A 23,420-nucleotide genomic window follows, 5' to 3' on the forward strand; every position below is an offset into this window, starting at 1 on the left:
CTCTCCCTACACCCCTCCCCCCAGCAACCCTCAGTTTGTTTTGTGAGATTAAGAGTCTCTTATGGTTTGTCTCCCTCCCCATCCAATCTTTTTTTTTTAAAGATTTTATTTATTTATTGGACAGACAGAAATCACAAGTAGGCAGAGAGGCAGGCAGAGAGAGAGGAGGAAACAGGATCCCTGTTGAGCAGAGAGCCCGATGTGGGGCTCAATTCCAGGACCCTGTGATCATGACCTGAGCCGAAGGCAGAGGCTTTAACCCACTGAGCCACCCAGGTGCCCCCCTCCAAATCCAATCTTGTTTCATTTTTTCTTCCCTACCCCCACACCCCCCACTTTGCCTCTCAAATTCCTCATATCAGGGAGATTGTATGATAATTGTCTTTCTCTGATTATTTCACTCAGCATACCCTCTAGTTCCATCCACGTCATTGCACATGGCAAGATTTCATTTCTTTTGATGGCTGCATAGTATATTATATATATATATTTTTTTTTAAAGATTTTATTTATTTATTTGACAGAGATCACAATTAGGAAGAGAGGCAGGCAGAGAGGAGGAAACAGGCTCCCTGCTGAGAAGAGAGCCTGATGTGGGGCTCAATCCCAGGACCCTGGAATCATGACCTGAGCCAAAGGCAGAGGCCTTAACTCACTGAGCTACCCAGGTGCCATATTTATTATGTATTTAAAGTTGCTAAAGCTTAAGAGTTCTTAGCACAAGAAAAAAATGTGTATGTTTGGTATGGATGTTAACTAGTCTTAGGGTGATCATTTCACAACAGATAAAAATATGGAATTTTTATGTTGTACGCCTGAAACTAACATGTGTCCATTATATGTCAGTTTCTTTAAAAAGTAATTAATATTTTATTTTTTTTAATTATTTATTTATTAGACAGAGATCACAAGTAGGCAGAGAGGCAGGCAGAGAGAGAGACAGGGAAGCAGGCTCCCTGCTGAGCAGAAAGCCCAATGCGGGGCTTGAACCTATAACCCTGGGATCATGACCTGAGATAACGACAGAGGCCTTAACCCACTGAACCAGCCAGGCACCCCAAAAGTAATTTATATTTTAAAGAGAAAGACTATGGCACCTGGGTGGCTCAGTCAGTTAAGCGTCTGCCTTCGGTTGAGATCTTGATTTCAGGGTCTTGGAATGAACCCTGGCATCAGGCTCCCAGCTCAGCAGAGAGCCAGCTTCTCCCTCTGCCCCTCCTCCCACTTGTTCTCTCCATCTCTCTCTCTCAAATAAATAAAATCTTAAAAAAAAAAAAAGGTAAAGAGAAAGACCAAAACAAAGTCTGGAAGGATGTGAATCGCTGTGTTAAATAGTGAAGAAAAATAAACATTAACAGTGCTTAACTGCAGAGCATTAGAGAGTGGGTGATTTTTTTTTTCTCTCTTACATAAGTATTTCTTGGTTGGTTGAAAGTTTGACAGTGAACATTTGTTACTTTTAAAATTAAGAAAAAAAGCTGTTTCTATTTTGAGAAGACCCTCTTTGAAATGTATAATTAAAAGAAATAAAATGCCTGTAGCGTTAGGCAACTGGAGAGAATGGTCTTGGTGAGGGGCCCCCTTTCCCATAATCTTAGGAAGTGAGCAGACCCCATGATGTCCCTGTGTGTGTTCCCCTGCAGTAATACGGCCTCTTATTCTTTCTCTGATCTTATTTTTCTACGTAAAATCTGGTATCAGTGCAATCATTTTTTCTTTCTCGTTTGATTTTCAGGAAGATTTCGACGTTGATCACTTTGTGTCTGACTGTAGAAAGCGTGTCCAGCTGGAGGAACTAAGAGGAGATCTGGAACTCTACTATAAACTTTTAAAACAGCCATGGTCGAGCTCATCAACAAGGATTATGCAGATTTTGTCAACCTTTCCACAAACTTGGTAAACCTGAAATTCACAAGTCCTACACACACACACACACACACACACACACACACACACACACACATTTTCTCTCTCCTTCATATTTATTAAAAGGGCAGAGTTTTTAGAAACCTTTCAGTTGATTACCCCACCAACCCCACCAGAAACTTGAAGAAATTACCAATTTCATTAATAAAAGAACTAAACTTTTTGGAATACATTTTTTTTGTTTGTTTTAGTTTTTATTCATTTAAGGTTGCTCTAGTTTGATTATGTTTCAAATTCATTAGTCAACAGTGAAAAGTAAAGGATAATAATACCCAAGGGGTTGTTTTATTAGTTGCTAAGTGATTACCCTGAAGTCTTCCTTGATTTAGACTAATTTGTAGGAGCAAATGTCCACCACTCTTACAATGTTTAATTTACTCCCAGGTATATCTGTTAGCCAGAGCTAGGTTGAGGGAACATTGGCCAATATTGATATTTAAAAAGTTTGGTTTTATAAAAATATAAGAATGATTTGCAGTGAGCTTATCAATTGTTTGTAAAAGCCGTTTAGAAATGTTGAATTTTGTTACTTGGCAGAAAAGTCTCCTTGTTGATACTTCATTTTGTTTTAAATCTGTTTGTCCAGAGAAGCACAGAAAGTTGCAGCTCCATGGGAATTTCAAGAACCATTAAAATTAATGATGCACATTTGCTTTTGGGAAATATACCACTAAGATAAATATCCCAATAGGATTAAAAACCTAGAAAATTTTACTTCTGTTTAATTTCTATTTTTCGCAAGGCTTATAATAATGTTTAAGAGAGACGTAGCCCGTCAGACTTTCACATCAGCTGGCTGAGTATCATCAATTACAGACAGAGAACTGTTCACCTTCTGTGAAAATTTTTCACATTCATTTAAAATGTCATCTAAAGGCAAATTGTTCTTAAGGAAACTTCTGTTTCTCATGACTTCCCTTATTTTTATAGGTTCATGTATTTCAACAGATTTTTTTCATATTCTATGAACATTAATGGCCAAATACCACTTCTGTTGTTTAGCTAGTTATGTAGCAAAATACGGTTGTGCCAAAAAAATAACTTAAATCTGGTACTGCTTTGATCGTTAAATAGATACGTCACTATTACTCCTTATCGTGATGTGTTTGTGCCAACCTGGTTTTGCCTTTAGGTTGGCATGGACAAAGACCTCAATCAACTTTCTGTGCCTTTGGGACAGTTACGAGAAGTTCTGGTAAGTCCTCAATTAATGAAAACAGTCTGCTGTGACGCCAGTTGTCCTCGTTGGCTTTTCTCTAAGAATTCTTTTCATCTGTTAGTTTGGTGGTACTGGTGGTTGTATTTTAACAGTTCATGATTATAATATTCACCTTCAGAAGAGTTGTAAATGATTTTGGTTTTGCATATGCTAAAAACCTAAAAAAACATGTTCGATTTGAAGAAGACATATTCTCAGAGTAGACAACCTTAAAATGTCAGGGGAGAGCAAGCATATTTCCAAATTCAACTTATTAATGCCACTTTGGTCATATGTAAGTGGTTTCTAACTTACGAATGACTTGTATTTTAACAGTTTGTAATCTTGTAAATATCCCCCCCACCCCACGTAATCTACGTGTGGTTAGGTTCCTGGGCTGATCTACAAAAACTGTGTAATCCCTAATGGAACTGAAGGATAATATAAATAAAATGTAATACTTAATAAATGTTACATTTGAATGTTCTCTCAGAAAAATCTCTGTTGTGGGAATGGGACTCCCCACCTCTAAGCCATTGGGAATAGGAACTCCACCTGGGTGAACAGTGGAGGGGCAGTTGTGGCATCACTTCTAACAGAAAACTGTGCTGCCCTGTCTCCCCCCAACCCCCGTCTGTGTCTGGTGCCCTGACTTACGGCCTCTGTCCGTTCTGATGCCCTGTCGAAACTTGTCATAAACGACACCATCCTTCCTTGTCTATCTCCTCTAGATTGAGTGGCCTCGTGCATCCCTCCCCTAAGACAGTGCCTGCATCCTAGAGAGAATATAAGGAGAACATAATTTAAGGGAAGACACAGTACATGGTTAGAACCAAGAAAAATGCGGAGTAATGGAAATATCAGTGCTGAGAAGCCTAGAGGAGGGGCAGGCAGGAAAGAGTTCATGAAACAGGTAAAAATCTTGAGTTGTACCTTGAGGTAGCCAATACTTTCCATGGTTTATGTCTCATTTGAATTTTACAAAATCTTGTTAAAGGTACTTTTCCTTGGAATGGAAGGGATTTTTGTGGTCCGCTGCTGGATTCCACACCAGCCACTGTGGGGCTCTCTCCCACTGCCTCCTTGGTGTGCCTCTTCCTCCCGGGGCCTCATAGTGGTGTTGTTTCCCAAGCCTAGCCTTCCTTTGGCCTCCCACTCTTCTCTCCCTGGAGGCAGATTTGCTCTACTCACACAGGCTCCCGTCCCACCTCACCCCCTGCCATCACCGTATCCCCTCCCTTTTCCATGGCCTGTTTTTATGGCCACTTTGGTCCTGCTCAGCCACAGGCCTGACCACCTTCCTGTGGAATTTTTGTGATATGCTTACTTAATTCTAGTTGTTTCTGTTAACCTTTGTTTTGGCCCTAATTCCTAATTATCTCTTTATTCATTAGCTTCTGGACATGTTTCTCTACCTCTGTGCTCTGCCTTTTTCTGGTCTTCTGTTCTTCATTCTTGATTCCTGGTATTTCCATACCCACATTTCATCATCATGCATCAGTGCTTTGACATTCTCTCGTTCTCCAAAATATGCAGAATCTAAAGACCTCAACTCAGTGAAGTTGGCCCTCCATTCCTATTTTTGCTTCTCTCCAGAAGGAAGCCTGCAGTGCACATGGCTGTGTGCCTGTCTGCCCCTGCCCCTGAGTATGTCTGCACTTACATCTGCCCCCCATCCCCTCCCCACCTCGTCAGCTGTGTACACATGGCTTTCAGAGACCGATTCGAGCCCCGTCGCATTTCCAGACTCTCCTGTACTTTGCTTCATATTATCTGTTCTCCATTCTAAGCCCCCTCATCCCCATAACTTTCACTGTATATGTATCATTCTTCTTCTGGCCGTGCGATCCTGCCTTCGTGTCATTATGCCCCTAGATCATGAGTCCCCTCAACAGTAACTATGTCTGGTATATCATGTTTTTTTTTTTTTTTTTTTTGGTCAATATCTGCATAGTACTGGTGCACAGGTATTAAGTTCTGTGGAATTGAATGAGATGTAGGAACTTGATAATGTGACAAAACAATGTCTGTAATACGTTTTATTTTTTATTCTTTTAAAGAGTCTCAGGTCATCAATCAGTGAAGGAATTCGGGCAGTAGATGAACTAATGTGTAAACAACAGGACATAAGGAAGAAAAAGGTACCCTCCAGTAGATTTCTTATGCTGCATGCCCGTTGAAGCCCTCTCCTCTTTTCTCCACGAACTTGTCAGCACTATTCAGCTTTTTTTCAAAGCTCTCACGCATGTGCATTTTATGCATTATGTCACGTTATCTACCTGAAATAATAAGACAGAATTTCAGAGGTACCCACACAATCTCAAGATCACTCACTTTTTGCAGAACAAGGAACCGTGATAACTGTTGTCGGTGCAGCGCTTGACAGTTAACGACTGTATAAATTGTCAGCGGCCCTGTAAAGAAAATAGGCCTATATTAGAGATTAGGGGAGAAGTGGGCTTTCCAAAGCAAACTCAGGATTCTGCCGTAGGTTTGTTGTTATTTTCTGATCCTGTGTTCTTTATGTTCTGGTGTTCACTTTAATTTTTTCGATTCCCAGTAGTTAGCATGTGATGTTGGCTTAGTTTCAGGTGTGTGAGACAGGCAACGGCTCTGTACATCTGAGGGCTCACCCCGGGAGTGTGCCCCTTAGTGCTATCTCCAGTTTCAAGTGTCCCCGATGTCATTCATGATCATAACGATGTAGGGGCACAGCGGGCATTGGGAGTCTGGGCTTCTGACTCTCGCCTGCTGCTCTGTACTATGTTTTCTATGTGTATTATTAGGATATTTGTTAAAATCTCAGTGGGGAGAAAGCCTGTTTGAGGGACCTTCTGTTTAATTCGCCTCTGGATCTCCTCACAGCTTTTGTCCAAAGAATGCTTGTCATGCGCTTCCAGACAAAACAGTAAGCTTTATGAGAGCAGGGTGTATTTCTTGCTTTATTTTCTTGTGTCCCCCTCCCCCCCCACCCCCCGTCGGAATGAATGTCGAGCTCCCAGGGGTGTTCAGTAACTATTTATTGAATGGATGACTTTGTATTTTTTTGTTCTTTAAGGATGAGAGTTTTCATAATGTCCCTCAACCTCTTTGATAATATTTGTAGTGTAAAAGGTCTTTAATGATTTGGTGCTTGGCCATATAGGTATATGCACATGTAAACTGAGAGGGTCAGTACGATGGGAAGCCAAAGTTAAAACATGAATAGAGGGCCATAAGAAAACAAATGGAGGGGCGCCTGGTGGCTCAGTTGGTTAAACGTCCGACTCTTGATTTTGGCTCAGGTCATGATCTCAGGGTCATGAGATTGAGCCCCGCATTGAGCTCTATGCTCAGCAGGATGTCTGCTCGAGATTCTCTCTCTCCCTCTGCCCCTCCCCTGCACGCGCACATGCAGTCTCTCTCTCTCTCAAATAAACAAATCTTTTTAAAAAAATAGGAAAGAAATGCCCATAGAAAGATTCAGGATGGGGAAAAGAAGAAATAAGAGTATAGAATATGAGAAAGCAAAGTCTAGGGTTTGTTTTTTTTTTCTCTATAAACTTGCAATAGAATATGGAAGTATGCTTATTCTAGAACTAAGATTTGCATTCTTGAGAATTCTGTGTTTCATAGAAATATTCAAAATATAGCATGCCCTATATATTTGAAGTTAACTTTTGGTCTTATATTTTCCTGCATTTAGCATGGGAAATAAAGATGATTAAGAGTAAAGATGGTGACGTTTTTTGTTTGCTTAATTTTTATTTTTATAGATGTGTGTGTTGAGGCTTATACAAGTTATTTGATCAGTTGAAAAGATTGAAAAAATCTTAAATTCACAAAGTTCTAAAGAAACCTCTGCACTAAAAGCAAGCAGGTAAGCATTTTTTTTTAACTAAGTAGCACATAAATTAATATTTCACATCCAGTCTAATTAGGTGGGGACAGCTTAGTTAGAATTCATTTCTAAACAAGAAGAAAATCCAGGTTTGTGGCTAGAATGTAGCTCCAGGAGAGTGGAGAGCATGAAATGGTGAAATCTATAACATGTTCCTATAAACCCTTTGGTTATAGACCACAGTTCTAACACTTCATTATGCTTGCAGTGGAAAAGTATATTTGGAACCACCTTCCCTGAGGACTAGCAAAGTCCTGTTGATCTTTAAGGCATACCTACCATTCATCTTGGTTTTTCTCCATCTCATTTTTTTTCCTAGACATGCCCAGAGTATTACCATTGATGTATTTTGCACCAGCATTATATTATTATGAAACAGTATAGGACACATCCATTTGAAATTTACAAACAGGAAAGAAAAAGCTTATGAAATAGGAAAAAGATGATGGCTCTCTTTGTTATACTGTGATTGTCTTGTTCCCTTCCTGGTGTGAATTTTCAATCAGCCAGGGTAGATGAGTGACTCAGAAAATGAGTAGTTAGGTCCTGTCAGCACCGTGAGACACACAGTGGTGCAGTGGGAGTAGCCCGGGCTGGTTCTGCACATACCAGCTGGGCTGCCTGCGTCAAGGTCGCCTGTTGCCCTGCGTGCCCTGCGTGCTCTGTTGTGTGAGGCTAACAGTCCCTCCCCCTGCAGGCGGAGTTAGGTTTCTAAATTTTAGGAATTAAGGTTTTAGATTTGGAAGGAACTTGAGAGACCATATGCTCCACATGTCTCATGATGGAGATTAAGAACGGACACATCCCAAAGGAAGCGATTCTCTGGTCCTAGGTCTCTGACCCTTTCACATCAAGGCATTCAACTAAGTGGTCAGCCTCCACTGTGCTTGTGTCTCTAGCCCGTTGCACTCGTGCTTCTGCCCAGGTTTGTCCACACTTAGCAGACAGTCTGTACACGGCCCTTCTGCAGCCTGTGTGTCTCCAGCGGCTCTGCTTTGCTGCGGCCCTTGGCAGCACCTGCAGCCCCTCCAGCCATGTCCACATTCAGCCCCTGGGGAGCTGGCCCTCCAGTGTTCTTCTCATCTTTGCTGCTGCTGCTGTGCTCCTCGGATAGAAACACCTCAGTGAGCTCTGTGTCTACAATCCTGTCCCTTTGCTGCACTGTCCTTGATAAACAGCCATTGTGCGCTTTCTTGCTCAGAATTACCTTGGAGGACTTTTTTCTCCAGAAGAGCAGCTCTGAGCTCTGGAGTCAGGAAAGCCAGAGCAGTGTCAACGCATGGTAAATCCATCTTGCTCTGCTAGGCCCAGAAATGCCGAGATAAGGATAAATAGGAAATGCGCATGGGATCAGTCAGTAGAGGTTGGGATTAGGCTTCTGCATTGGTCATGTCCAGCGCCTGCCTTCCCTCCACACCAGTTCTGATGCTCTGGGATGGGGCACACCGTGGCAGGTCTCCAGACATTTTTGGGTTTCCTTACAGTGTGTTTCCTCACTACCTGACTGCCCATCCTCAGATGTGGGATGCCTCATAGAGCCCAGCAGGGGCTTTGGGGCCTTTGTTGTGTGTTTTTTTTTCTTTCACTGTTCGGCTTCCTTTTGAGTGGGGTTGACGCTTTCTAATGTGGGGGGCAAGAGGGAAGTGTATCCAGTCCACTTGATGGCAGATGCACTGTGAGTGATTTCTCACCAGCTCCCAGAGCACCGAGCTTGCTCTTTCTGCCGTTGGGTAAATGTAAACTTGGAGTCCTCTGCTCTGAGCAATTTCCCAGGTTGCTGCTAGGCGGTCAGTTTTAGCTGATTGAGGAGACAGCAATAGTTGGTACTGGGGAGGTACTTGGGAGGGAGAATGAGGTAGGTGGAGAAGAAGAGGGGGATTCGCGTATGAACGGTAGGACAGGGCAAGAGAGAGGAGGGGGTTAGGGAATGGGAGAATAAGGGCACAAATGGGAGAGCTCGAGAAACGTGGTGGAAACATGCAGCTGTACCCACACTGACCTAAAATAGCTCCATCCCCTTGCCTGGGCCCTGTGGCCCGGACCAGGCTGCGTCGGTGGCTTCTATGACCTCCCCGCTCCTCACCCCTCGCACCAGGGGCCTGCTGCACAGAGAGTTTGTCCTGAAAATTGATGGCGTGCATTTGCAGGTGCCTGAGCGCTGTAAGGCATGGGGGGGCGGTGGGGGTGGCAGGTTTTAACTTTGGGAATTACACTTCTCTAATTGTCTCTACTAGCCCTCTCTGGACTAGACAGATTTTGGAGAGAATTGCCACAGAATTTAACCAGTTACACTTTCATGCTTTTCAGAGTAAAGGCATGCCTCTTCTGGACAAAGTAAGACCAGTAAGTGTTGGTTTCGATTTTCAATTTGCTGTTTGCGAATTTCCTGGATGATTTTGGTTTGACCTAGCATTGCCCCCTGATAATTGCTACTCTACAGGATTTTGAAGCTAGCTTTGAATTTTTTTTTTTTTAGTATCTCCTGCTTGGGACCCTGCTTCCATTATGTCACACTAGATAGATTTTGTGTAAAGACACAAGCGTAGTCTCCAAACTATGCAAGTAAAATTAATTCTGAATTTCATGTAACTTGACACATCATATGATGTAGTCAGAGTTCATTTATCCAAAGCCCTTGACTGGGTTTAAATGCACGTTTGTCAGATTTACTCTGTAGCTTAAGAGGCAAATAACTTTTTGTCGTTCCGTAATTGTCTAAACTTCACTTTGATGAAGCCGACTTACTTTCAAAGAAATCATAGGGAGGGGACGCCTCAGTGGCTCAGTCAGTTAAGCCACTGCCTCTGGCTTAGGTCATGATCCCAGGGTCCTGGGATCGAGTCCCACCTTGGGCTCCTTGCTTGGCAGGAAGCCTGCTTCTCTTTCTGCCTGTGCCTACTTATGTGCTTGTGCTCTCTCTCGACAAATAAATAAATAAAAAACCTTTAAAAAAGAAAGAAAGAAAGCAAGCAAGCAAGCAATCATGGGGAGAAAGAGATTCATTGTTATTCTCTAGGAAATGTTGGGATTTTAATCTTACATATATTCTGGTAGAATTAGAGGCTCGCTTTATATATATAACACATATGTATATAAATTATACACATATATTTGAGCTTTTAGAAACTGTTGGACCTTCTTTCCTGGTCTCTCTGTTCTTGCAGCGTATAGCCCACATTACGGCCATGCTGCAGCAGTCCCTGGGAGGCCTGCTGCTAGAAGGGCTTCAGACTTCCAATGTGGACATCATACGGCACTGCCTCCAGACTTATGCTACAATTGACAAGACACGGGATGCAGAGGCATCAGTTGGTCAAATACTGGTGAAACCGTACATGGATGAGGTTTGTGCCCCCATGCACCTCATTCCACAAACACAGAGCATCTAATCTGGCTTCGTTTCTTGACTGGGTGCGAGAGAGCTCAGGGCTCTTCCTTGAAGATTCTCTTAGTTCCTGCTCTTCTGGTTGTAAGAAAAGGTTGGTCCCGCTTGGAGCCCATCAGCATGGCAGGAATCAGGCATGCGCTCTTGTCTCTTCCAGTGATGCCATAACTCAGGGATCGTCTTAATTTAGTAGGGGTGAGGGACTTGCCTAGGAAGAAGGTACGGATCAGAACATTTTCAGGTCAATTTCCATTTCCATAAGTTATACGTTAATGAAGTTGCCAAAAAGCGTGACCCCACCAAGGCGCCCGTGCCCACTGGAGGAGCTGGAAGACATCTCTGTGCACAGGGAAAGTCTGTGAGGGGAGGCGTCTTCGCAGAATTGATGTGGCTTAAGTCTTGAAGACCATGGGGGAGTTTGCCAGGCTAGGAAGGTGAGAGGGAGGGAATATTCAAAGATAAAGGGCTTTGAAGGGTGATTTAGCGGAGTCGTACCGTAAGTCTGGAACTTGGTTACCCAGTGTTCTTGACCTATAAGGATACAGTTAAATACAGGGAGTCAGTGTATCCTGCCTCTGAGTGGCCGGAGTATGGGCTGCACCATGTGAGGCCACCAGCAATCAGCAGCTTCCAACTTAGAGAGCGTCGGATTCATCTAGTTCAGGCTGACAGAAGTCATGAAGCCAGTCTCAGCGTTTGAGGGCTTTCTTCCAGTCACCTGCCAGTGCGAGTGATCTTTCTGTCCAGTAAGTATAAAGCTACCCACCATGACTTCAGGATGAAAGGCTTCCAGTTTTAAAACGAGACAGTATCCCAGTGATAGAAGTAAATTGAAGGATTAATTTCAGTAATCGTCTCAGCTTCATTAAGACTACTAAAAGTAAATGATCTGTCAGTTCTTTGTATGTATCCTATTATAGTTTATAGCTCTCTCTGTGGGGGTGAAAAAGATCACATTATTCTTTGTCACTAAATGAAAATATTTTAGTTATTTAATTTATGCCCTTTTCATTGAATTGAATCTAATATGCTAAATTAGGGAAGTACTTTACGTTTCCATGTCATTAAATGAACTGTGGCCACGTTTGTATTTTAAGTTTCTATGCTTGTCATTCACCTCCTGCAACTCAGCCTCACCAAAAAAAAATAAAATACTAAAGCAAAATAAGATGTGTTTTCTTCCATCACTTTCCATCACAGCCCTTTCCCTGTTCTGGAGACAGTAGAGGATAAGGCCAGGGTGAAGATGGTACAGAGCTGTTGTCTGCAGATACAGTATTTCGCCTTTAAGCTCAGAAGGGAAGCAGATGAGTGTGTGTGATGTTTTAGCTTCAGGCCAGTCTCTGTCCCTCAGCCTCTGTGTCCCCCAGGGTTGGAGCAGTATTCCCAAATCCCGGGACCTAGATTTTCATGCCAGTGTTACTTACCTCCTGTTTAGAAAGCATACTGAGTGGGGAGGAGGAAGAACGAAGTGCATTTTTAAGGTTTACTCGATTCTTTTCTCTGTAGTGTATAGTTCATACTTCTCTTTTAGGTGCTTTAAAAACAAACAAAAACACAAACAAACAAACAAATAAATGAATAAAAATAAAACGCTCTTCCTTCTGCTAGGTGATTGTAGAGCAGATCGTTGAGTCTCATCCAGATGGCCTGAAGATCATGTATGCTAATAAGCTCCTGGAGTTCGTTACTCACCACTGCCGCCTTCTTCGAGAGGTCACAGGAGGAGCCATCTCAAGGTGACGTAAAATGCTGTGTATGCACCTGAGCTCAGTTTAGTGACCACCTGTCACCTCCTCATGTGCCGCTGATCCCTGGCTGTCCTGTCTGACCTGGGAACGTGTGCACTTCCCTATTTGTTACCAGTGCTGTGAGGCAGGTGTCGCTTGCCTGGGTTTACAGGGAAGGGAATGAAGAGTGGGGACGAATCTCAACGGTGACATTTGTGTGACTCCAGAGCCTCTGCTTTTCTCTTGTCTATACTTTCTCCTTAACCAGGTTCAAAATCAAAATTGGTTTCCTTCCATTATTGTGATGTCATCATCAGTCTAGAAATACCAATTCATTTTAATTCAACACGTTTTATACTGATGGCAATTAAAGTCATGTTCGGATTTCCCTCCGTCTCTTATTTCATTTCCATGGCTTTCCAGTTCTGTTTCATGAATATCCCATTACCTTCCACCATCTCCATCATCCCAGTCCAGACCTTTGTCGCCTTTTGTTCGAGGGTAGCGGGCTCTCCCCACCTGGTCTCCCAGCTCCACCTGTCCCTCTTCATTGCAGCCCTCAGCTGTCCCACCTGCCCAGAGCTCTGCAGCCTTCCTGAGTCGCTCGTGGCTTCTCATCGCCCACAGAGGAGCATCCAGTCTTCCTGCGCAACCTGTGACCCTTGGTGCTTGAGTCCTAGTGGTTCTCCGCTGTAGAACTTTCTACTGTGGAACTTTACCCCATACCACTATGGTTCCTGGACAGACAGGAGCGCTTGACCTTCCCTAACACACCTGGTACAGAAGATCCCTGACTTCACCTTGGTTCAGTTTATGGTTTTTTGACTTTTTATAATAGTGCAGAAGTGATATGCATTTAGTTTGGATCTTTTCCCAGGCTGGCGATCTACAGTAGGGTCCTTTTTTGTAATGCTGGGCAGGGGCAGCGAGCACAGCCCCCAGGCAAACCATGTGATCATGAGGGTCAGCAACCAACACACTTGAACCGTCCTGTTCTGGCTTTCAGTGCACTGTTCAGTAAGTTACATGAGATACCAGACATTTTATTGTGAAATAGGCTTTGTGTTAGGGGATTTTGCCCAATTGTGCAATACGGTAAGTGTTCTCAACACATTTAAGTTAGGCGGGGCTAAGCTCTGATGTTCAGTCGCTTAGGTGTTTTCCATGCATTTTCAACTAAAGAGATTTCCAGCTGAACAGTGGGTTTATTAGAAGCCGAGGCCGTCATAAGCCGAGGAACATCTGTCTATACTGTGCGCCTCTGTGTTTTCCTTCATTGCTTCCTGTCTCATATCCCTTTGTCTTTCTGTTGATCTGTCACTCCACATGAAGCTCCAGTCAAATACAACTTCTTTTTTTTAGGTTATTTATTTATTTACTTATTAGAGAAAGCATAAGCAGAGGGGGAGGCAAAGAGTGAAGCAGGCTCCCCACTGAGCAGGGAGCCCAATATGGGACTCGATCCCAGGACCCTGAGATCATGAACTGAGCCACCCAAGCGCCCCCAGGCTATGGTTATTTCAAGAAAAAGTCCTATTTGTGAATTCTTCATCTAGTGAAGATGAATTAAAATCATAAAGTCAACTCTGCCACCTTTAAAAACCCAGGAACAGAAACAAAATTCCACGACCAGGTATAACCCTATCCACAATAAATCACTTTCAATCCAGTCCTAATACAGAGTAGGAAGAAAGCATTCCAGAAAAATTTTGTTTTCTTTAATCAAGCTGGAAAATAATGGGCCTTACACGAATGCCCTTTAGGAAGACAGTTCTTATAGTTTTATGTTGATGGAAACTAACATTACATTCGAAATGCATGTTAAAACCATGACTGTAGACTAACTACCACTTTCAGTCATCAGAAGATGAAAAATGGTCAAGAGTCACCCAAACTGAATCCTGGTTCCTCCTGGAAAATGTTTTCCTAACTGAACTACTGTGCTCTTTCTGTATCTTACACAGCAGACACTGCGATGCACAAACACATCCAGAAGGCCTTTGAGGGCTGACAGCCTGCTGGAACAATGAGGAATTCACCCGGGTTTCTGCCTTTCTGCCGGGCCCAGAAAGTTCTGGGTAACCCAGGTGACGTGTCATGAGAATACAAGTGTGCCTCACACCGTACGTATCATCTCCTCAGGGTAGACACCAAAATCCATGTTTGTATATGAAAATCCGAGATGCGTCCAGAAATCAAGAGTAATTCTGTCATCTTGAAAGAAAAACACACTGTTGCGCTGCCACATGCCTCGTTTCTCCTCGAGTGACTGCAGGAAGTAGGGATTGCAGTCAGAAGTCTCAGAAAGAAAAATTAGAGTAAGGGCAACACCTGAAGTTTACTCCTGAAAATACTTGGAGAATGACTGTGACCAATAAACCAGGGCTTAGTTCATGAGACTATGTCAATGAGCTTATACATCCCATGTCCTGGTCAAACCTTCATGTCTGGGAGATGGAGGGACATCTTCATCTTCCAGAGCTACTATTAGGGAAAAAGGTGGAGACAATACTGACTGAGTCCCTCCTTCAGCAGGAGAGCCAAAAACACCTTGCCCCTCCATAATCCCAAATGAAAATAAACATCTCGGGGCGCCTGGGTGGGTTAAGCTTCTGCCTTTGGCTGGGATGGAGCCCCACGTCAGGCTCTTTGCTCAGCGGGGAGCCCAATTGCCTCCTTCTCTCTCTGCCTGCCTCTCTGCCTACTTGTGATCTGTGTCTGTCAAATAAATAAAATAAATAAAATCTTTAAAAAAGAAGAGAAAAGAAACATCTCATTTTACTAGTGTGCAGCAGTGACTATGCAGGAGAAATTATTATTATATTATTATTAGATGATATTATTATTATTATTGTACTATATTGTTAACCATTTGAATTTGGACACCTAAAATTTTTAATAAAATATGAAGGCCTTTTTTTTTTAAGATTTTATTTATTTGAAAGACAGAGACCACAAGTAGGCAGAGAGGCAGGCAGAGAGAGGAGAAAGCATGCTCCCCACTGAACAGAAAATCCGATGCGGGGCTTGATCCCAGGACCCTGGGATCATGACCTGGGCTGAAGGCAAGAGGCTTTAGCCCACTGAGCCACACAGGCGCCCCATGAAGGCTTTTTTTTTTTTTTTAAAGATTTTACCTATTAATTTGACAGAGATATCACAAGTAGGCAGAGAGGCAGGCAGAGAGAGAGAGGAGGAAGCAGGCTCCCCGCTGAGCAGAGAGCCCGACGTGGGACTCGATCCCAGGACCCTGGGATCATGACCTGGGCTGAAGGCAAGAGGCTTTAGCCCACTGAGCCACCCAGGCATCCCATGAAGGCTTTTTTTAAAGAACAAAAACTTCAGACTATATCTTTATCCTAGAAGTTCCCACTACAACTGGCTTCTGTCTTGGCCAACATTTAGCCATTCAGATAAAGTCCGTATTTAGTGCTTCGTGTGTATGCATGTGTAAAATAAGAGGACAGTCATAAATCTTTAAGATTGTGTATAATAACCGTGAAATAAGGATTCTTGATACACAAGGTGTCGTCTGGGGAAAACAGCTGGAGAACAGTATGCAGTTTTCAAATGACGGAGGGGAAATACGCATTCGGTTATGAGAAAGGGAAGGAGAACAAGACCAAATATTAATAAAAGGGAAAAAAGCTTTTTCTGCCATCTTTCTGTGCCGCAGTAACAGTGTGAACAAATGTCTCACAGATGCCCTCAAGAACATTAACACTGCTGAAAGGGGAGGCGAAGGCCAGGTTCTTAGGAGGCCATGCACCAAAGTCCTCATCCCGTTTCCTCACTGTGATGACGAAGCATGAGTACATTGGCAAATTTAAAATTATTGATGACCACAGAGCTGGGAAAACTGCTGTGAACCTCACGGGCAAGTTAAACAAGTGTGGCATGACCAGCCCTAGACTTGTATAACTGAAAGATCTAGAAAAGTGGCAGAATATTTCCATCCCCTAAGTTTGGTTTCACTGCATGGAAAAATTATTCTTCATAAAATCCTGGGATTCCTTTTTCCTAGAAATATAATATACATGGCACGTGAAATGCCTCAATGGGAAAAAAAAAAAGGAAAATAAATTACAGTCAACTAATGTTTGACAAGGGTGCCAAACAATTCAATGGGGGTAAGAACAGTATTTTACTCCCAAGCAGCCACATGCAAATAATGAAACAGGAGTCCTGCCTCACACCATACAGAGAAAATAACCCAAAATGCATCAAAGACATATATGTAAGCATTAAAATGATAAAGTTCGGGATGCCTGGGTAGCTCAGTTGGTTGGACGGCTGCCTTCTGCTCAGGTCATAATCCCAGAGTTCCCGGATCGAGTCCTGCATCAGGCTCCAAGCTCCACAGGGAGTCTGCTTCTCCCTCTGACCTTCTCCTCGCTCATGCTCTCTCTCATTGTCTCTTTCTCAAATAAATAAAATCTTTTAAAAAATAAAAATAAAGTAAAATGATAAAGTTTTCAGAAGAAAACACAAAGGTAAATGTTAGTGGTCTTGAATCTAACAACGGCTCCTCAGCCAAACACCAAAGTCAAGCAACTTAAAAAAAATAATAAACAAATAAATGGGACTCAACCAAAATATCCCAGTTTTGTGCTTCCAAGGACCCCATTGACAAAGTCAAAAGACAAGCCACTAAATGGGAGAAAATATTTGCAGGTCATATATAAGGAACATGCATTCAGACTGTGTGAAGAATTCTTACAACTCAAATAAAAAGACAACCAAGTTAAGAAATGAGCAAAGAGGGGCGCCTGGGTGGCTCAGAGGGTTAAGCTGCTGCCTTCGGCTCAGGTCATGAACTCGGAGTCCTGGGATGGATCCCCGTATCAGGCTCTCTGCTCAGCAGGGAGCCTGCTTCTTCCTCTCTCTCTGCCTGCCTCTCTGCCTGCTTGTGATCTCTCTCAATAAATCTCTCTCAAATAAATAAATAAAATCTTTTTTTAAAAATGAGCAAAGGGTCGCCTGGGTGGCTCAGTGGGTTAAGCCGCTGCCTTCGGCTCAGGTCATGGTCTCAGGGTTCTGGGATCGAGTCCCACATCGGGCTCTCTGCTCAGCAGGGAGCCTGCTTCCCTCTCTCTCTCTGCCTGCCTCTCCATCTACTTGTGATTTCTCTCTCTCAAATAAATAAATAAAATCTTTTAAAAAAAATTAGCAAGAACTTGAATATACATTTCTCCAATATTCAAATGTATACATTAATATATAAATGTATATACAAATATATTTTACATGATCATATATTTATATAAACATTTATGTAAATATATTTACATTCTTAAATATGTATTTAAATATAAATATAATATGAAATATATATATTTAAAGATACATATAAGGTATATATAAAATATATGGGACAATAAGCACGTGAAAATATGCTCAACATCACTAATCATTCGGGAAATGCAAATCAAAACCATGGTGAGATACCACCTCCCACCCACGTGGATGGCTACTATCAAAAAACCCAAAAGCAGGTGTTGGAAGGATGTGAAGAGCTGGAACCTGTAAATTGCTGGTGGGCTTGGAAAATGGCGCAGCCACATTAGAAATGGTTTAGTAGCTCCTCAAAATGCAGAACACAGAGTTGCCATATGACACACCAATATCACTCCTGTGTATAGAGCCAAGAAAAAAACTATGCCCACACAAAAACTTGTGCATGAAGGTTTAGGGTTTATTCGTAATAGCCAAAAGGTGAGAACAACCCAGATGTTCATCAACTGATGAAGAGATAACTAAAATGTGATCCATCCAGCCAGTGGAATATTATTCAGCCTTGAAAAGGAATAGAATTTTGATATGTGCCACGACACAGAGGAGCCTTGAAAACATTCTGCTGATTGAGAGAAGTCAGTCACAGAAGACCACATATTGCATAATTTGATTTATATGGAATTTCCAGAATAGCTAAATCTACAGATACCGAAAGTAGATTAGCGGTTGCCTAAGACTGGTGGTGATGGCTAAAGTTTTCTTTTGAGGATGATGAAAATGTGTAGGTAGTTCAGTATAGTATAGTTAAATATAGTGAAAGCCATTAAATTGTCCACATTAGATGGTGAGTGGTATGGCCTCTGAATTATATCTCAAATGCAAAGAACTTCTAAAATTTATCAAGTAGAAAAAGAATGAACTTGATTAAAATGGGGAAAATTAAAACAAACAAAATAAGTTGGGAGGAATAAAATCATGACTGTTTATCATTAATTTAAATGTGTACAGACTGACTTTTTCTATTCAAGCGCCTATCAGGGGGTTACAGATCCACGCTGTTCAAGAAACATACTTAAAATGCAAAAGGGATTGAGAATGTATCAGGTGAGGAGATACCATGCAAAAGAGAAAGCCGGAATGGCAAAATTCATCGCAGACAAGTTTGGTCTAAAGTTATAGGTACTAAGATGAAGAGGGACATTTTTAAAGGCAGAGTTTGGAAAGAAGATGTAAAAGGTATAAGCAGGTATACATCTAACAACATAATACCTAAAGACTCTAAAAATGCAATAACAAGGTAAAATTTTAGCTTTTCAAATGGGAGTATCTACTAGAAGGAGGGAAAAACAAGGACACTCAGAAAATAGACATCCTGGGGTGCCTGGGTGGCTCAGTGGGTTAAAGCCTCTGCCTTCAGCTCAGGTCATGATCCCAGGGTCCTAGGATCGAGCCCCACATCAGGCTCTCTGCTCCGCGGGGAGCCTGCTTCCTCCTCTCTCTCACTCTCTGCCTGCCTCTCTGCCTACTTGTGATCTCTGTCTGTCAAATAAATAAAATCTTTTTAAAAAAAAAGAAAATAGACATCCTTATTTCCCTCAGAAAACATTTCTTTCTTACACCTAAGGAAAGCCATATTTATAAAGATTAATTGCATACTAGGCAACAAAGGAAACCTTTACAAGCCTTCCAAATTAAAGATTTAAAGAACAGTTCTTTGATCACAATCCAGTAGAATCAGAATTAGATAACCTGGTAACAAAAAATTGAAACTACATACAAGTTAAGAAATACAGTCTTCAGTCAAAGAAGAAATCATAAGACGACTGAAGAAAATCTTGAAAGCAATGGAAAGGAGACTATTTCATACCAAAACTTACAGAAGACACCAGATGTTTTACTCTAAGGAAACTTTAGTGTCAAATGTCTTCAATTTCAAACATTTTTTTGAATAAAAGAAACGACTCATTTAAACCCATCAGAAAAGGGCAGCTCAATCAAACGAAAGGAAGTAGTTATAATAAAGATAAATTTTTTAAAAGATTTTATTTATTTATTTGACAGAGATCACAAGTAGGCAGAGAGGCAGACAGAGAGAGGAGGAAGCAGGCTCCCTTCCGAGCAGAGAGCCCGATGCGGGACTCGATCCCAGGACCCCGAGATCATGACCTGAGCCGAAGGCAGCGGCTTAACCCACTGAGCCACCCAGGCGCCCCCTGGCTCCAACTTCCAAAGATGGTGTATGAGATACCTTTGGTGGGAAGGAATGAAGATCAGCAACTGTCCTTGATTCTGCTTCTCAGGAAGGCATTGTGATGTGGTGCCCAGGACTTTGGAGACAGACACACGCTTGGTGCCCTCCGGCTCTGCCGCTAAAGCAACACCTTCCAGAGGGCAGCTGCAGGCACCGGGTGGCGTCACACAGGGTCAGACCCGGGAGGCACTCAGCTATGTACCCCTTCCACCATCCTGCTGGGGTTAAAAAATTTCCTATATATATTTAAAAAAAGAACCAGAATAGTGGGAATGAATGAAAGATAAAAGTTTTCCTATGAAGTAGTGGTAGTTCTCTTGTAGTACTTTTTTTCTCTCTCTCTCTCTCTTTTTTTTTTTCTTTCTTGGTTTGTGTTCTGGGGAAGGGGCCTGCCATGTGGGTTTTCAGTCAATGATGTTCCCTGACTTAAGTCCTCCCGCCCCCCCTCAAGGGGGTGGGCTCTGAGGAAACTTTTTTTTTTCAGGTTCTTGTTCTCTGGCGGTTTTTTGTTTGTTCACTTTTTTTCTCACTTTGACCGCTTTTGATGGTTTTTGTAGTTTTAGAGGAAAACAAACCGCACCCTGATCTCCCTCTCAGAGAGAAGCCTCAGTCTGGCTGCAGAGCCCAAATAAGTTCCCCCTTGGCCACTGGCAGAGCAGGTTCCAAGTTGCTGTCCCTGGGGATGGAGGATCTTTTGCTTGTACCCAAAAGCACAGCAGCAGCAGCTTTGGGCACCTCTAGACTGCTAGAGAGGTTCCAAGCAGCAATCGCACACTGAGATTTTCCCGCTGGCCCGGGCTGGGAGTGCCTGGTCTTTCTGGGTCTAAGAGCGCCCACCTTGCCCGCACCAATTTCAGGGAAGGCAGAGGTTCACGCACGGGTCTCAGGCTCTGAGAATGGGGCACAGGTCTGAGAGCACCAGGCTGGGCCTTTGAGCACCTCACTGGGGCGAGAGTTTGGTGCAGGCTCTGAAACAAGGGCCTGTATCAAAGGGCACTGGCTGGGCCTTTATACCTCTCTCAGGGGAGTATCTCAGGCTCTATAGCAGGACTCTTGCATTCTGCCGCCTGGTGTGGCTCCCATCCCCTCACAGGAAATGGACCCCATGCATTCTCAGTGCCCTGGCAGCTTAGGGACCAAGAGCTGGTTTCTCTGCTGCACTCTCTGCCTCAGCGCCACGGGAGGCTTCCTGGGACCGGGGACTTAAGCCCCTGTCCCTAGCCAGCCAAAGTCCTACAATTTCCCCTGAGATCCTTTGCTCTTTTGGAGTGCTTTCAACCAGTCTCCGAGTTAATGCTGGTCCCCAGACGCAGGGCACTCTCGCTCGTATTGGGGTATTACTTTCCAACTGGTTGCCTCTGGTAGCTCCCTCCCCCTTTTGTTTATCTTCTGATATCAGTTCACAGTTCCCACCCCGCTTTACCTGCCCACTGGCTTCTTCTCCCCCTGTAGAGATCCAGACGTGTATAATTCTGATCTAAGGCTGATTTCATGGGTGATTGGAGTTCATGGGTGATTGGTAGGTAATCAGCTCATTTTGGGGCACAAGTTGAAAAGACGCCTCCTCCTACTTCTGCGCCATTTTGTTCCCCCTCTTAACTTTTTTTTTTTTCATTGTATTTGACAGCACAAGTAGAGGGAGAGGATGAAAGAGAAGCAGGATCTGCACTGAGCAGGGAGCCAGATGCAGGGCTGGATCCCAGGACCCTGGACAGATGCTGCACTGAGGGAGCCACCCAGACACCCTTTTAGACCTAGGATGCAGGTAGGAGAAGCAAGCCAGGGGTTCCTTGGCCCAACACTAATGACCATGGCTCAGACAAATCCATCTTCCACTGCAGGCTTCCAGATACTCTGCGAAGGAGACATTCCCCTTCCTGTCCCTGAATGCTCTGCCAGTTCAAGGCAGATCCATGTTTCTGAGGGTTCCTCTTTGGTCATTCTGTCAGGGACAGCCAAGAGGGCTCCAAGCCTGTGTGGACCCCAGGCCTGGGGATCCCAGCCCTGAACTCTTTCCTCTGCCCTTGATGACCCCAGAATAGATCAATTCAGCAACTGTCAATCCATGCCAGGCCAGGGAACAAACACAGCAGTACACAAGATCAACTCGCCTTGGTCCCAGGAGACTGGATTCCCCAAGGACGGCTTCACCTGGTCTCTGAAGGGGATTCTGGGGGTTCCAAGATGGCCATGGGTGGAGCCCACCAGGTAGAGAGGCCCCTGGAGAGTGTCCACTGGCACTGAGCAGATGGAAGATCCCCTCAGGCCTTCCCTCGCGGCTCCACTGTGCCCTGGGGAGAGAAAAGGGCCAGCCACACCGCACCGGGGCCACAGCTCGGCCGCCCAGGAGCAGCAGCGGGCCTAGCCTGGAGCTCAAGCAGTGGCAGGGAGGCCGGGACTGGGCGGGGGTGCTGGGGTCCTGGAGTCAGCAGAAGAGCAGCTGTAACTGGCAGGGGGCGCAGCCAGGCCCCTCACCGGACAGGACAGACAGGAGGCTGGGCGAGGGCGCGCGGGCCTGCAGAGGCCTCCACCGCTGTTTGCCGCCCCCCACCCGCCGCAGCGCGCCCGATCCTGCCTGCCCTGCCCACCGCCTTCTGCGGGCCCAGCGAACTCACTGCGCAAGTAGCGCCTCCCGGGGAGGCAGGGGTTCTGGGCTGGCGGGGCAGGGCATGGGGGAGTGCATCGGTGCCCCGCTGACTCAGGTACTGAAGGGCTGGGGAGGGGTAGGGGCGCTAGGGAGAGAGGGAGGCTGTGTCCCTCCTGCCCGCTGCCACCTGCTGCTTCGTCCAAGGGAGCGGGAGGGGGGCCTGGCAGACAGGTTGCTGCTGGCCTGGTGCTCCTATGCCCCATAGCCCTTGCCCCACAGCCCTTGCCTCACAGCCCTCGCTCCACTTCTCTGTATCCAGGGAACCCGTGGGGCCCTACTGACATCAAGAAGCCCAGCACCACTGGGCTTGTCTGACCCCCGGAGAGACGCCTGTGCTGACAGGCTTCTTTTCCAGAACTTGATGGAAAATTTTGTCCCTCAGAATTGCCGGGCTCCCCAGCCCGAGAGGAGCTGGTTCTGCCCAAGCAGCCTGGGCCCCACTGGGCCCCCTCCACCTCAACTGCCTTTTACCCAGGAGCCCCAGGATACCATTCCTTTCTGGCCCATGGACCCCTTCCCCCCACCCCCACCCCCACACCTCTATTTTGGGGCTGCGACCACCCTGGGATCACTTCCATCTCCGGCCCCCTAGCCCACAGGTCCTTGTCCACCTCCAGGCCTGACCCCTGGCCCCTCTCACCTCTGGGGTCACTGAAACCCTTCCACTTGGGGGCCACTGGCATCTGCGATCCCAGACTCCCGGGACTCCCCTCCACCTTGGAGCTCCCTACCCTGTTTCCTCGAGGAACTGCTGTGCCTAGAGCACCAAAACCCCACATTCTCAAGCCAGCTGTCTTCGGGCCAGGGACTCAGGTATCCTCAGGGACCCTCCTTTCTGGGGCACATACTCCTCTCTGTGCAGGAGAGACCAGAGAGAGCAGGCTTGGGGATCCTTCACTCCAGCTGGATGGAGGGGCAGAAGCTGGGGTGTGTGTGAGGGGGTGCTCACAGGTGGCCTCCCTGGGTAAGGAGCTTCCAGGAGGAAACTTCAGGGCGAGGCCAAGATGTGGAAGCCTCAGGAAGCACTGGCTGCACAGACTCCAGGCTCCTGGCTTGGGCAGTGGGCATTTAGTGGCCAGAGCCCTACAGGGCCAACCCCGTCCAAACCCACCCCACCCTGGCTGGCTTTTTTGTCTTGAATTTGCACAGCAGCCTTTTCTCCAGTATG

The 23,420-nt window shown here is 44.7% G+C and overlaps 1 protein-coding gene across 8 annotated transcripts in view; it reads left to right on the plus strand.

Moving 5' to 3' along the window:
- The window catches only part of LOC309857252 (conserved oligomeric Golgi complex subunit 2-like), a 33,354-nt gene extending 17,432 nt beyond the window's left edge, over positions 1-15,922 (plus strand). The window contains exons 1-7 of one of the 8 annotated variants that reach the window (XM_082750027.1): positions 1,736-1,896; positions 5,185-5,265; positions 6,880-6,983; positions 9,239-9,347; positions 10,169-10,348; positions 12,001-12,128; positions 12,676-12,786. In XM_082750027.1, the coding sequence (XP_082606153.1) occupies positions 9,321-9,347; positions 10,169-10,348; positions 12,001-12,128; positions 12,676-12,718 (378 nt within the window). In that variant the 5' untranslated portion in view covers positions 1,736-1,896; positions 5,185-5,265; positions 6,880-6,983; positions 9,239-9,320 and the 3' untranslated portion in view covers positions 12,719-12,786. Of the gene's footprint in view, positions 1-1,735; positions 1,897-3,058; positions 3,122-5,184; positions 5,266-6,879; positions 6,984-9,238; positions 9,348-10,168; positions 10,349-12,000; positions 12,129-12,675; positions 12,787-14,083; positions 14,538-15,821 lie in introns of those variants that run through there. The other 7 variants (XR_014307579.1, XM_082750028.1, XM_082750024.1 and 4 more) reach the window with 7 other exon arrangements.
- The last annotated feature ends 7,498 nt before the right edge of the window (positions 15,923-23,420 follow it).

Source organism: Mustela nivalis, assembly GCF_964662115.1.
Source record: "Mustela nivalis genome assembly, contig: HAP1_SCAFFOLD_556, whole genome shotgun sequence".
Classification (NCBI taxonomy): Eukaryota; Metazoa; Chordata; class Mammalia; order Carnivora; family Mustelidae; genus Mustela; species Mustela nivalis.